Source organism: Psittacula echo (assembly GCF_963264785.1).
Source record: "Psittacula echo genome assembly, chromosome: 5".
Lineage (NCBI taxonomy): Eukaryota > Metazoa > Chordata > Aves > Psittaciformes > Psittacidae > Psittacula > Psittacula echo.
Window position 1 is genome coordinate 58,656,770 of NC_137739.1, and position 14,742 is coordinate 58,671,511.

The 14,742-nt window shown below is 35.4% G+C and overlaps 1 protein-coding gene across 5 annotated transcripts in view; it reads right to left on the reverse strand.

The window, feature by feature from the left end:
- Window positions 1–1,560: 1,560 nt before the first annotated feature.
- Window positions 1,561–14,742, reverse strand: part of GALC (galactosylceramidase) — a 35,988-nt gene continuing 22,806 nt past the window's right edge. For 3 of the 5 annotated variants that reach the window (XM_080620181.1, XM_080620182.1, XM_080620185.1), the window contains exons 8-17: window positions 13,781–13,936; window positions 12,731–12,879; window positions 11,610–11,737; window positions 11,039–11,128; window positions 10,529–10,618; window positions 10,034–10,178; window positions 9,347–9,527; window positions 8,078–8,241; window positions 6,161–6,237; window positions 1,561–4,412 (exon numbers count right to left, since the gene is read on the reverse strand). In XM_080620181.1, the coding sequence (XP_080476307.1) occupies window positions 4,269–4,412; window positions 6,161–6,237; window positions 8,078–8,241; window positions 9,347–9,527; window positions 10,034–10,178; window positions 10,529–10,618; window positions 11,039–11,128; window positions 11,610–11,737; window positions 12,731–12,879; window positions 13,781–13,936 (1,324 nt within the window). In that variant the 3' untranslated portion in view covers window positions 1,561–4,268. The remainder of the gene's footprint in view (window positions 4,413–6,160; window positions 6,238–8,077; window positions 8,242–9,346; window positions 9,528–10,033; window positions 10,179–10,528; window positions 10,619–11,038; window positions 11,129–11,609; window positions 11,738–12,730; window positions 12,880–13,780; window positions 13,937–14,742) is intronic. The other 2 variants (XM_080620183.1, XM_080620184.1) reach the window with 2 other exon arrangements.

A 14,742-nucleotide genomic window follows, 5' to 3' on the forward strand; every position in this document is an offset into this window, starting at 1 on the left:
GGTAATTGCTTTTTTTTAAAAGCAGAAGTTGTAGAAACAACACCTCTATTGTTCCAGTGACACTTGAGCATAAATGGAAGGAGCATATCTAGTGGCAAGGAATTTACGCTAAATTTTTATGCACTACTAATATGGTCAGGATGATTGCTAAGGTTCCAGCCACACCCAAAAAGCATTTAACCTTTATCCAAGATAACTTTGTTAAGAAAATGGATAATTATTTGCATTTTATTTCTCTGTTTCAGCAAGCCCTGACATTAATTGGCACATGATATTTCTCCTCCTCAAGTATCAAAGTACAATACGCTCCAGGCTTCCTGATAATTCTGCTACAAGCCTAGCAAGTCTTTAAAAATTAGGGTTTGTGTTTTTTGACGACCTCCCCCCTACTCCCCACATGTGCCAGACTTGTACATACTTACAAAGTGGTTTAAAAAATCCAACACTCCCAAAAGACTCAGAACCTCAAAGTGAGGATAATAAGGTCTCTGAGCACTGTCCCTCTTTTGCCATGCTGCTGAAATAACCAAAACCAGCAATAATTATGGTGCTATTTTCATAATATACACACAGAAAAATGGATTCTGGATAGGAACTTTAGCTAAACCAATGAAAAAATGAGTGAAAACAACCAACCTGCTGCTACCACACAATAAAACTGATTCAATAAGGAAAGAGCAAACCAATACCACTCCTAATCAAACGTTGAACTAGAAATTTACTTTTGATATAGTGAAATCAGGAAGCAGCTGCAAAAGGAACCATCATCAGTAGCCTAAAGTAAGAGAGTCTCCCATAGTTTTAAAGCAAAGGACTCCTGGTGTTTTGCAGGAATTTGAAAATCCCAAGAACTGCTTATCATGTCCAACCTCAAAGGCAGAGTGGCAGAGAAAGGACAGAATTGATTTTGATGTAGTGTTTGTATAGGTGGTAGCACATACCCAGCTACTGGAAAAGAGTATTTTCCAGGGTAATCCAAATCTACTGGCATGAGAGCCCTGAAAACATGGCTAGCCCTATAGAATTTCTTCCTCCCCTTTTAAAGTTAAACATTATGTTTAGGGTAATAAATAACATTAAAAAAAAAAAAAAACAAACACCACCAAACAAAAAAAACACATTTGAGGATAGATTCAAAAAGATACTCAAAGTAAAGAAGCCTCATTTAAACTTTAGAAGTACATCTGTACAGCACTATTTGTTTCCATACATAGAAACAGACTTTCAGCTAAATCTCACAAGACCGTAGTACTCTGCCGTTTTGTGTGACTGGCCCTCAAATACAATTTAATTCCCTCAACTAAATTAAAAAATATAAAGAAGTAAAATGTATATTGAACCCTAAAAAATAATAATTTTATCAATAGCACAAGTCCTAATACATATGGATTTTGAGATATTTGTTAATGAGCAGTGTCTGGCTATTCAGTGTCAGAAAAACTCTTCCAAACCAATTAAGTTAATGCCAAGCATCTTTATCAAGAATCACAATGGAAAAACTGTCAGCTTTCATACTGGGAAAAACAAGACCCATTTACAGAAGCATTCTGCACAAATAAAGGCATTTTAAATGTTTTATTTGTCCATCTGGAATGATTAGTATTTATAACCAACAGCATAAATCTACCCCTCAGTGAAAGATCTGACAGCTTGTTATTGCCAAACATATTACAGCCTGCTGAAGGGTGAAGAATTACAGACATAAAAAGATGAATAACATTATATCACCATTAAATCACTTACTCTGTTCATAACAGTTTAATCATCAAACAGTATAAATTAAGATTAGAAAAAAAAAGAAAAACTTCCAGTGATAAAATACATTCTGTTTAGTACACAATGGAACAGTACAGTTTATTACACTAGTGCATTAAAAGGTAAAAAACCATGACAGCTGCTTTGGAATAACTGCATCATTGCTGATCTATCTCCTACACAAACACAGCTTGCAGCCACACAAGCTACCAGGAAGTCTCCAAGAAGTATCCTACTAGGAAAATCCATCACAGATAAAAAGTTTATCAAGAAGTACTTCTCCTGTACTCTTATTACTTGAATATGAGGACATAAAATTAGATTCCTTCACATCTTGAGTTACCAGTGACACCCCTTCCGAAATCAAGCAAGTAATGAACAGATTTGCATCCAAACTTCAACCATCAAATGAAACTGAAGTGGAAAAATGGCTTTCATTTTTCACCCAGTTAAGTTACTTAATACTTGGAAGCCGCCTACAGAGTTCAAGTTTAGTGGTTTGAACCATTTTTCAAGGTTACCGGCATGTATGAAAGTTGCATGTATGAATGATTCATAACCAATCAATAGCAGTGTAACAGCTAAAATATTTTTACCTATTAGAGATGTAATTTTAAGAACTCTTTTCCAAAGGCTAATTTGGAAAATAACCTCTATAAAAGTTTTTCAGTAATGATTTCTATTTTGATTATGATTGATATTGTGATTAATTCTGCATTAGATGACAACTTTGAAGACTAAAGTTAACACTTACTGGAATCAGCCTTCAAAATAAAGTGGATCAGAATATTAATCTATATAAATCAAAGTACACTGCAAATCCGTTTATCAAGATATTGCCTGCTACGGACAGCCTCATACAGCTATTAACATCCTATCAAGCATGTGGAACTACTTGCCTGTCAATTACATAGGATGTGAATGCAAAAAGTAGAGGGACACAGGTGGCATGTTTTGTTATGGCAACCAACATCATCTTCATACAAACTGACCAACAGCAAACAGAAAAAATTCAGAAGCCACCTGAATTTCAAGTGTGTGCGATGAAAATCTCATTCAGCACCTCACTATATTCTCAATCCTCTTTTTTTTTTTTTTTTTCCCTTCTGTTGTAGCACAAAAACTTGGGGAAAAAAAAACAACTAAAAAAAAAAACAAACCCCACACCCAAACAACAAAACAAAAACAACCACCACCACTGAAACAAAACAAAACAAAAAAAAACCATGAACCAAACAAGAAACCCCCCAAAACCAAAACCCAAACCCAGATCCACAAACGATGAAGCAACAGCAAAACAAAATCCCTTATTTCCCAAGGATCTGAAATTTCCTCTGAACTTCATGATGCCCAGGAGAAGTTTAAAACCAGACACTATTCTGTCGATCTGACTGCCTGCCACACTAAACAATTCTGTCTACATCCGCCTGCTGTCACTTACCTTATTAATAAATTGCAAGCTTTTACAGGCAAAGCCTGGGGTTTTAGTTTTCTTTTATACCCGGATGTGATAGTATCCATATCTCCTCTGTGCTACAGTGATTTATCTTAAGCTAAATAAAATTACTATGCCTTTATTTTCTGCTCTAACCTTCAGATCCATCAAAAGTGAGAGATGCTTGTCCAGATTACTAGGGAAAAAGGTCATTTTTTCCACACACGATCTAACATGAAAGTAAGCACTCTGCTTGCCAGCATCCATGAGGCAAACTTGAGATTCTTTGCACCATGCAAAAAACCCCACAAGGCTATCATTAACAAACTGCATGTTATGGTTTCTTTTCATCCATTTCAACCATTTCACTGGAAAGAGGAGGTAGTTTAGAAGTGAGGCGCATCCTGCACTGCCTGATCAGCCATATGGCACATTTCCATTCCACTAAAAATATGATATATTTTATTGCTGGCAATGAAAGTTAGAAGAAGTAATCAGGAAAAACTAATCAAATGCACTTGGGAGTATTGTACTGTTTAGCCTCAGACAGCAGCAGAAAAAACAGGCAAAACATCTTTTCGTTTTTTACTATAGAAAAAATAGGTACTTCATCCAAATTTGAGAATGACAGACCTACAAAAGTATAGGGTGACTGGCTCATAAGGCTTACTGGCATTTAACTATTTCTTTCAGCGTGAAAGGAATGGACACAATCATATAAGTTAAAATGTAGCTAGAATGCCTCTTCTATTAACTTCTAAAGTTATCTTAAAAGTGAGCTATGAAGTTACGATGTGATTATTGAGAAAGATTTAAATCTATCATTTTGTTTTCATCATTACCATGAACTAAAAGTTACCCTCAAAAATCAAAGGGCAAAACTCCCACAGCAACCAGGGAATAAAGTTACAGTCATGTTGATATCTACTCAAGTAAACCTTTAGCAAATAATAAGGACAGAATTCAGATTCCTTGCCAACAGTTCAATCTCAGCATAGCATTAAGTTGTCCTCGAAGTTTGAACTGGCTCTTATCCAAAGTAATACAAGAACGGGGTTCCCTAAATGCAAAAGCCACCTCAGCTAGCTTCAACACGAAAGTTGTCAAACTGTGCAAACTCAAAGGAGCGAGTTCCAATAGCAGCCCAGCCGTTACTTGGTTGAGAAATGGTGACATTCTCCCAAAGTGGATAACCATTTAGCAGTCCTGAGGCAGAAGTGCCCTGTCAAAAAAAGGAAAAAGTTAGCTTTTTAAAATCCAATGATTGTGTTGACACTAAGCCTACTCACATGGGAGAAGAGACAAGGCAGAAAGATGTCAACGTTCAACATTTCACACATTTTTTCTTGCAGAGTGGCTTCTGACTATTGCATGGAATCCTCCAGTGCCTATCAGCTCTGTGAAACAGATCTAATGTCTTTAGAATGAATATATAAAAGGCTCATCTTCCCCTAGCTCTCAGCTTTGTAAACTCACTGTACAATCTGAAAGGTAAACTGGTTTTCTGCTTCCATATTTGTCAGGCTCCCCCGACAGCCCAACTGCCTTAAGCGGATATAACTGGCACCAATTCTGCAGAATTACAAAAGTCAAGAGGAAAGACAGATGTACTTTAGTCATTAAGCTGAGGAGAAGAGAGGCAGTAGAACTTTCAAGTATTATTCAAGCCATTTGGAGCCATTAAAATTGAAAGCAGTTTCAGGAAAAGGTACAATTTATCTTGCCAGGGTTCCACTAAACAGTATTTAGGGAAAAAAAATACTTCAGTTTACTTGTATTTCTTAACCTAAAAGACAATTACAGACACAGGTAAAAGCAAAGAAGCATTTCAAGGAGTCAGCATAACAATTCTTTAAAGTGGATCCCACACTTCTGTCATTACACGAAAGACTTATTTGGTAAAAAATACATAGATAGAAATTTGTAGCATCATCATTTTAAGATTACCATCACTGTTTTGTGTTTTAAATGATTTATGTTCATCTTCAGTCCCCCATTCAGGTTAGCAAATATCCCATCTTACAGACGGCAATCACTGTCAGAGAAGTGTGGGCGTACAAAACCCAAAACTAAACTAGATTCATTCCAGTAAATGCCTCAGGTACAACCATGTTTCTGTCTCCCAGTGTGAAAGCATAAAAGATGAAAAACAGCTTCTAGTGTTTACTGACATTTTAGGATGAGGGGAAGACTCAATGCAAAATTTTAAAAGAGAGTTTGCTTCAGTAGACGGTCTCCCCACCTAGGATTTAAGATTCCCCATGTTTCAGGCCACACTGCAGTTGCAAAGGTTACATTGGGCAAATCGATGAGACACTCAGCAGAGGACCTTAAAGCCTTTCATATTCTTGCATCAATGTCACACCCAGCTAAGCACACAGGTATATGTAAAGGAGAGCTTGGGACTACTTTCTTCAGCAAGTGACTATGGCCAGAAGGGGTGGAGTGAGGGGAAAGGAAAAACTGTGGACAGGCTTCTCATTAATGGTGGTCCATTTTTACAGCCCATGCTTTTTCAGTACAGGAAAGAATGATGGCAGCTCAACTGAGTTTGCCAGTGGTTAACTAGCTCCACAATCAAGGCCTTATCATTTTGTTTTCAAATTCATGCAAAGGGATTTGGTGGGAACTAGATTTGTAAAATGGGCTAGTTTAGTAGTTTAATGATGAGTCTTCAGAACAAAGCCAGGTCATAATCTTTTCATTAAACAAAAGACTGGTCTCTCTAGCCCTCCTATCTCCAGCTTTGAACTTGTCTTTCCAGTTATTTTCTATACCCTCTTGATTTTCTCAAGATCTCTAAAAATACTGGCAACAGAACTTGATTGGCTTAAAATAACAGAGATACTGTGTTTTAGATATGGCAAACTAATCATAGATTCATAGAATTTGGGTTGGAAGGGAACTTCAAAGGCCATCTAGTACTAGTTAAGTTCATAACTTGTTTTCTAGCTTTTTTGCCTTTGTTACCTGAATGTTGAGAGTAAGTGTGTGCCACGCATTATCCCGGACACCAGAAAGTCCTTTCATTAATACTTCTTCTCCAGCTGCAAAAAACACTTAAGGTCAGCAAAGTGATACTTCATCCCTTTGCAGAGATTGACAAAAAACAATCAAGCAAAAGCAAAATACTTGTTTTTCAGAAGCGTTCAGAGCTGACATCTTACCAATTTCAGCTGCAGCATGGAAGGTTTTACATGCAAATGTGGACTCTACATTATCAGTGCATTCTCCTGTTTTGCCAGGACCTTTTTTCCACTGACATCTCCAATGTTCTTGGGAATTCAGCCTGAGATAAGGATTCCCTCTGCTGAGGGTATGGGTTCATGAAGTGTGACAGTAGCTGTTGCTTTGCTTGTTCTATAGATCTCCTTGTTTATATATTGGAACTTTTTTTAACTTGGAGGGTCCCAGTTGCCAGTTGTTACTTAGTTCTAGTAAAAATTTAAGCTAAACAAAAATTAGGTGTGACTGACACCTTGAGGGAAGACCTGAAAAAAATTAAGTGCTACAAGTAGAATCTTCAATTATTCATTGGGCAGCTTCAGCTGCAATTTAACATTCAGGCTCCCTTCTCGAAATATATAAAGATCACTGAAAATAGCCATACAGGAAAAAATTACCACATTGAGTAACAAGTGTCTCAGTTTGAAATAACGAGATGGTTAATCAAATTCGTCTCATTTCATCTAGGAAAAATGATTTTTGACAGTCAGAGAACCTAATTGGGTAATGTCTTATTAAAAATAAATCCTTATGTCTTATTAAATATATATATTATTATATATTAATGTATTAAATATATATCTCTTATTAAAAATAAATAGATTCGATTCTAAACATGCATATTTTTTCATATACAGCCAAAGCTTAAGTTGTTCGGAGTTAGACATTGCAGGTTTCCTAGAAGCACTGGTATATTAAAAGAAGCTAATGTAAAGCCTTCTTTATGCTACCCATCCATGGCAAAAAAGAGAACAAAAAAACCCACCCACCCACCAACCAAAAAAAAAAAAAAAAAAAGAATCAAACAAAAAACATTAAAAAAACCCAAAAGATAAAATGAGGAGAAATGAGAAACTACAGCTACCAAATAGAAGATGAGACTATTTTAAGGTCTAGTAACATGTCATTATAGGCTGCCTTTGTATCAGATAAACTGTAGATCTAGAAGTTCCCGTTGACTTATGAGAAAGTATTGAAAATTTTAATTTACACTCATGAAGTGATGAGAAATGCATTTAAACAGCAAAGCCTGCCACTATTTCAAAGCAAATTAAAAAGAACTTTTGGTTACTGATGAAGTATTATGACATACACTCTTTCATATGCCCATCAAGTGCTCTACAGATGAACACAGGTAGAATATGCTCTCACTCCACTGAGCTAGAATAACAGGAGAATGTATAATTTGTCGAAACAGTAGGGCACTCACCATCGTCTAAGCCAGATGTATGCACATTATCTTGCACTGCTCTACAAAACAGGCATTTCAAGCAGGATTTTCTTTTTAGGTGCAGTGTAAGAGTACAGATCAAACCTTTCTGTATTTAATATTTTACCAGTATATATTTGTATTATATATGTATTTATAACTTTATAATAAAATTATTTATGATAAGCAAAATAAATTACAATTGCTAGTGTAAAATAGGCTTTGTTAACAGAAAAAAAATTTTAAAAAACCCAGAAAGCTGAGGCTGAGATGTGGACCAGCCAGTAGATGCTCTCTAAACATACAAATTGTGGCCATTATTAGAGCACAATAGATTAAATTCGTAAGTGATGACAACTGATTTATGAAATCTGAATGCTAGTAATTTTTATCAAGGCTATCAAATTGACATGCCCATACAGAAGCATCCGCCTTAGCAAAGAGCTGCTTACCTAAGTCACCAGTGACTCTGTAGGTGCCATCTGCAAAAACCCAGAAGAAAACTCCTTTGGTACGTCGAACGTATATCCCACCATTATCAACTCTTCCTGCAACAAACACACCCCCATCACGTTGTTTTTCTATGTAGATGTCACAAGTGACTGTCATGTTCACCCTGGAAGAGAAGTTTAGTGTTTTAAGAAGCAATAAATTGACATGTTTTTTTAAGGTAGGCAGTAAATAGAAGAGCATTCCCTACATTGTACAGCAAATTGTTCGCGGAAAGATTTAGTAATCCTAATTGTGACAAACCTTTTTAAACAGAATGTTCAAATATGTTGAGATTATTTGGTTTTCCTGAGGTGACACTTCAGGCATTTGAGGGATCAATGATTGAATCAAAGGAAAAAAAAAAACAACAAACAAAAACCCAGACAGAATGGCCTTTTAAAGAAACATATAAAAAGAACTCCAAATAGAAGAAAAAGTCTTAAGCATAAAGTTTATTACTGTTTACTATTACTAAACCAATCAGTTAACAGGCTCTTTCCCAAAGGCTTTTTAATTTTAAATAAACATTATTCTAAAATATGATGCTGCTTGATCCCATCAATCATAATCATTAAATCTCAGTCATGTTTACCCATAACTAAAACTCTTTTAAGCAGCAGTTGAATCAAATACACACAATTCTAGGAACTGCTCAGAAGATGGCAGCCTGCAACAAGTAACCAAACGAACACCAAAGCAATTTCATTGATATGAGATTGATCAAATCATGAACAAACAAGCAAGAAAACTCAAAATTAACTAATTTAAACTGAATCAAATTTTTGTCCATTTTAAAATCTATTGAAACTCAGTGCACACTTCGAATCAGGATTTTTATTTGGTCTTTTTAGTATGCCAGATCCATTATTCTGAAAAATCAGCTTGAAGAAATATGCCCAGCAGGACATTAGTTAAAAAAAAAAATTCCAAGACAATGCAGCAGTGGGCCAAGCTACCAAGAGCTAAGGTGGACTTTCCATCTTTGGGTGTTTTTAAGAATCATTTAGACAAAGACTCAGTTGATCTCTTAGAGTTGCAATAGCCCTGATCAGGGCTCAATGACTTTTTAAAGTCCCTTTAAGTCATCATTTCTACATGTCTACAGAAAGTCTGAACGTAAAAGCCCGCTCTCCAAGAGAAATGAGGCTTGTGACACGTTAACTGATCATAATTCACATTGGTAAGACGGACATTTCCCCAGATGTCACAAGAACATAGTATTTATGTACCACTTAAAATTTCCTATGAGGCTGATGGTCTGATCTGCATCAGAAGCCCAAGTGATGGGTCGCTGAACCACCACCTGGCGGAGCGTGAACACATGATCTCCTGGGTCAGAAGCATTTATGAAGTATTCAAATACACCTGTCTGATCTGCAAAATTTGGGGCTTCACTGAAAGGTGGATTACCTATTCAGAAAATAAAACACACATTAACACCAAAACATTATTTTTCTTCTCTGTACTCTTGTTTTCTGAAAATATTCTCCAGAATTTTGACTGACTTTATCAAAGCACAGGCTCCAAAGCTGAAGTTTTGGGAGTTTGAAGGGGATTTTAGTTTTGGTTTTGTTTTAAAGCAGACCCCAGTTTTTCAAATACATGAACAAAGTAAATTACCATGTTCCCTATCTTCCTGCCAAAAACTATTTCACTATTGTGATAAGCTATATGATTTGCATCAAGAATTTTAAAACTATTAGTGACCTCCCAGTTAAGACACAGAATTAAATACACCTCACTGCAACTGAAGAATACAGGTGTAAGCTTGTTAGAGAATCAGGTATAAACAAACAAAAACAAAACACACATTCAGACTGTTTCATTAGGGGACTCAACGTAATTATTATTGCCTTTCTACATTAAGACATATCTGTGTGTAAATTAAGTTTTTGGATAAGAGAATTCTGACTTACGAATATTGAAATCATCTTTGTAATTTGAAGGGAAGGGCTGAGGTGGTGGAGGCTCTGGGTAACCACATTTCTGCCCAGTTTTGAGTGTGGTTAATGTATAGACTTCATCCACATTTAAATCTAAAGAAAAACCTCCCTTCCACACCTGGAATTAAAGAAAGCTCAAGCTGCAAAAAAAAAAAATCAAACAACTAAATAACAAAATACCCAAGTTCCTGCATTAAAGGAGATCCTTTAAAGTCCTGATTTAAGGCAAAAATCCTGTATGCTTGCCACAACATTTAATATCTCTGAGCTATTTTGAAAATCCCTTTCCCCCCAAATTCTTTATTAACTTCAGGTAAGCTTACATATAGCTAGTAAAATTGTCATCAAAAGAGCTAATAAAACATGCCCTAATTATGCAATTTAGGCTTGAGAGTCAAGGAGTTCCAGCAAAGTGGGAAGAAACACCTGAAATTGCAGAGAGACTGTAATTAAAACCGATAGACTTACTTTTACAGGATGGAGTTGCTGGAAAAGACTAGAGCTTCCAGATTCAAAATCAAGTCTAGAATGCCACACTTGAAGGGTTTTTATCATGTACTACAAAGAAACACAATATTAAAAAAATAAATAAATAAACAAACAAAAAAACAACAAACAAAAAACCCAACAAACAAATAAAAAAAACCCAACACACAAATCAGCACAACAGAGCACCCACTCTTGGAATAAATCCTAAAGAAAAATCCAATTGCATTTCTGTTCTGGGGAATTTCCTCTTCAATACATAGATGATTAGGCAGGGAGGTAGCAATTCTACAAATTCAGTTATGATGTTACATCTCATGGTAAAAAGCAGAACCAGAATACTTAACACTTTTCCAGGTGTGTAACAGCCTCTGGTACTAGAGGTAAAGAACTCCAGCTTCTTGCTAACCTGAAATATTGTTTTGCATTTATTTGATTATGGATAGCAATTCATCCTACAAGACTGATCAAATGTATTCAAGATCTACTTACAAATGACCCTTTGAGGTAGAAAGTTGCTTTCTGAGGCATCACAGTGAAATGAGGCAGTGGAGGCCTGATACATTTTGAGTGATTGTAAGTCTGAACATAAAAAAATAATGCAACAAAGTGACATACATTAGTGGAATGCATCACCTGGCAATATTCATGAAGAACATACAGCATAAACTGAAGTTAAAACATCAACATAGGACCAATTTGCAGCCATTTATTTCATTGTTATCTTCATAACTACAACTATACCAGTGTAATAATTTTATTTTGAGTACTGCTTAAAAAAAAAAGAATGATTTAATTTCCTCCCAGGGCGTGTCATCAAATTAAAGCTAATTTGTGTTAGAAAGATGAAATATACACCAGTTTCCAGGAAGATTAAACTAGCTTTTCTAGCTTATATCTACGTTTAGATAGAAAAAAGGACCATTAGTGTTCTCATTGACAAACTTACAAGCATTAGAGAAGATATTTCACAGATAATGAACTACATAAATCAGGACAGGTTCCTAATAACAAGACATTTCCTTTGTCTTTTCTAGTTCATCAGAATTGCTGATGCACATACCATAGTTTCAATTATGATGGTAAGGTTTCCTAGGCCATCTGTCAGGGCTACAAAACTGCCACCTCCTTCTAAGTGTCCATCCACTTGCAAGTATGACCAGCCTGGCTGAGTAAACTGTGTTGTGTGTGCTGAGACAAATCAGAACAAAAATCAGAAGAAAATAATTAAGTCTTAATAAAAAAAATACCATTTGTGATCCGAATTAAAATTTCTCTCATACATGCTTACAGAACAAAAACTTGATTTTGGGAAGAAAGTAATGGAAGTTGCAAAACAACTTTTACCTATAGAAGAACAAAGATTAATGAACATACACCCAAGCACAATTAAAAAGAAAATCAGCTCTGTGGCAGACAAAACAGTAAAAATTATACCAATGATTTAGACAGAAAGAAAACACTACACCACTATGTAAGTCAATCATTTGATAAATATGAATATTTATCAAAATTTATAGATTTTTCCAAATCTCTCTTATATTTTAAAATGCTTTTACATATGCAGGTAACTAGCTGAAGACTGAAAATGAAGGCTTTTGCCTTGTTTCCCCTTTATGGCATTGCACATGCTACTTGCTCTACTGAACTGTGGCAAAGACCGTAAGATATTACAGAAGGACTACAAAGTAGCCACTGAATCCATGTGTCTATAGACATACTCCCCTTTCCCCAAGCACAAGGAAATGCTGATTTACACAAGCCAAGAATCTCCAGTGGGACAAGAATACAGAGATTCTTTTCATTTTCCTAAATTGATAGGCATCAAATGTCTACTTAAGGATTAAAAAAAGAAGGAAGAAAGGAATTGGAGACCACACTACCTTTATGGGCACTTCAGATCAAAATATTTTAACAGTTATAAAAGGCAGTAGTGTATTAATTTCTGATGTACCTAGCGGTCACATATTAAGATTTTCCTTGCTATTAGATCATTCTGCTTTCTATTAAAAGGAGATTTTCTCTTCTGCTGCTTTTTTAAAGCATTCACAAGGCTTTCCACAAATCTATTTTTATGAGTATAATTTTTTGTACCAAATTTAACCCACTAAATAAATAAAGGCCTCAGAAAATACCATTATGCCCTGTGTTAGAACAACAAACTTTTGACTGCAAACTTTTTACCTGTAATCCAGATAGGAGCTTCTACTTTGTAGTGGCCACTCCACGGCTCTTGCGCTGTCATTAATCCACATCGACCAAAGGGCAACTCTTCGTAATAGCTAGCCACCAAGTTCCATGCAATGGTTCTAGTAGAAACACAGGTTTGTTTGCTCCATTCATATGGATAATATTAGATGAATTTAATACAAGAATTTAATCTTTTTATTTTTTCCTCCAGCATACATTGAAAAGAAGCTTAAGGGGAAAAAACCCAACCTTTCCAACCTTAGTGCTTTGTGCTGTGCTCTATTTCAAGGATTTCAGACAGAAAGACTTCTCTTTATTTTTCCAAAATGAAGTTACACAAAAAAATAAAAGCTTTGAATAATTTTACTTAGATCTTGATGCCTACATTTTCTTTTGGGCATTTTTTTTTTTTTTTTTTCCAGGTTAGTAGTTGTTTCACGGGAAACATCAAAGTATGTTTTCTGTAACTTCAAGTTATGCATTTTCCTACTAAATAGAACAACTTTCTTCTAGATTTCAGTTTGGAAAGAAAACATCTGGGAAATTGTAAACATAACAAAAGACTACAGCCTGTTTTAGAATGAATTCTGAGAAAGAAGTTGCATGGAAAAACTAGATAATTTTATCTGTACCTACTACTTTTAACTGAAGATAAACAACCCGATAAAGACCTTAAGAAAAATACAGATAAATTAGCTTCAGCGTTATTTTCTTCCAAAGTTTTTTGAGTTGTTGATTCTTCTTAAGAACATTCTCTTTTTAAAAAAATGTTATCAGAGTCTCAAAGGTATCTGAACTCACCTGCATATGTTATTGGATACTGTGAAACAGTAACTCAAGAATACATTAAAACTTGTGTGACTTCTACCTCAGAAAGAAGTAAGGGCTGTAGACTTCATAGCTTACTATATTAGAATTCACACTGACAGTGGAGAGTTTCAGTTTACCTACTATCTTACCATAGCAGACGCATGTGTTATATAGTACTTTAAACAATCCTTACATATGAAGTTGAGAAAGCAAGCAACAATGCACAACACTTACGAGGTCATGTTTCCATTCACATAGTTTTGGTTCAGGATCCGAGCCCAGCAGCCTGCACCAACTTCATCATTGAAAGTACTGTAATCTTCTGAAGACCACAGTTTCTTCTTAGTTAACAAGGCACTTGGCACTGTTTTTGTTCCAGGATAGTGAGCCCTACACAATATTTTAAGAAGAAAAAGCACTAAGCAAAAAACAGAAAATGAAAGTCTGGAAGTTTGTTCGGCAGCAATGATACACCTACTCCAAGCTGAAATGAAATAACAAATTTTCTTTGGAATAATACAAATGGAATAAAAGGAAATGGATTGAGAGAGAACTGTAATATATGGTAGCTTATTGCATTTACATCAGTAGGTGATTATCTCTTCTGACATATGTCAGCATGTAAGTAAACCTTGTTTTAAATACATCATGCAATTTCTGCAACTTGCTAAAGCTAAGCTTTATCCTGAAATGGAGCTTGAAGATTTTCAGAACTGCTCTGTGCTAAATAGACAAAATACATGCTACCTTGTACTACCGTAAACAAAACCACAAATAATTATAAAATCAACAGTAAGATACAGTACTAAGAACTTAAGTCTTAGTTGTCTAGGGACCTAAACATGAACCTGGCTAGTTCTACACACCTTTTTAATAAACTCAGGCTTAAAAAGGGATGCTCATTAGACTATAAAATTTACAGAGGTATAAAACTGAAAACAGTTGAAGCATATAATGAAAGCTAATGCTCTTTCCAAAATACTTCTTAGTATGAGGAGAGATGCTTTCTCCCAAATGAAGACTACTGGTTAAACTCAACCACAACATTGATCCAGCGTGCCAGATTAGTCTGACTGAAATAAAATCTTTAAAATTGCTGTCAGAAAACACGATTCTTATTTTCCCCTCACTTAGCACACTCGTTGAACACATTACATACATACACTAAAATGAAACTATCAGCACTGAGAAGGAAG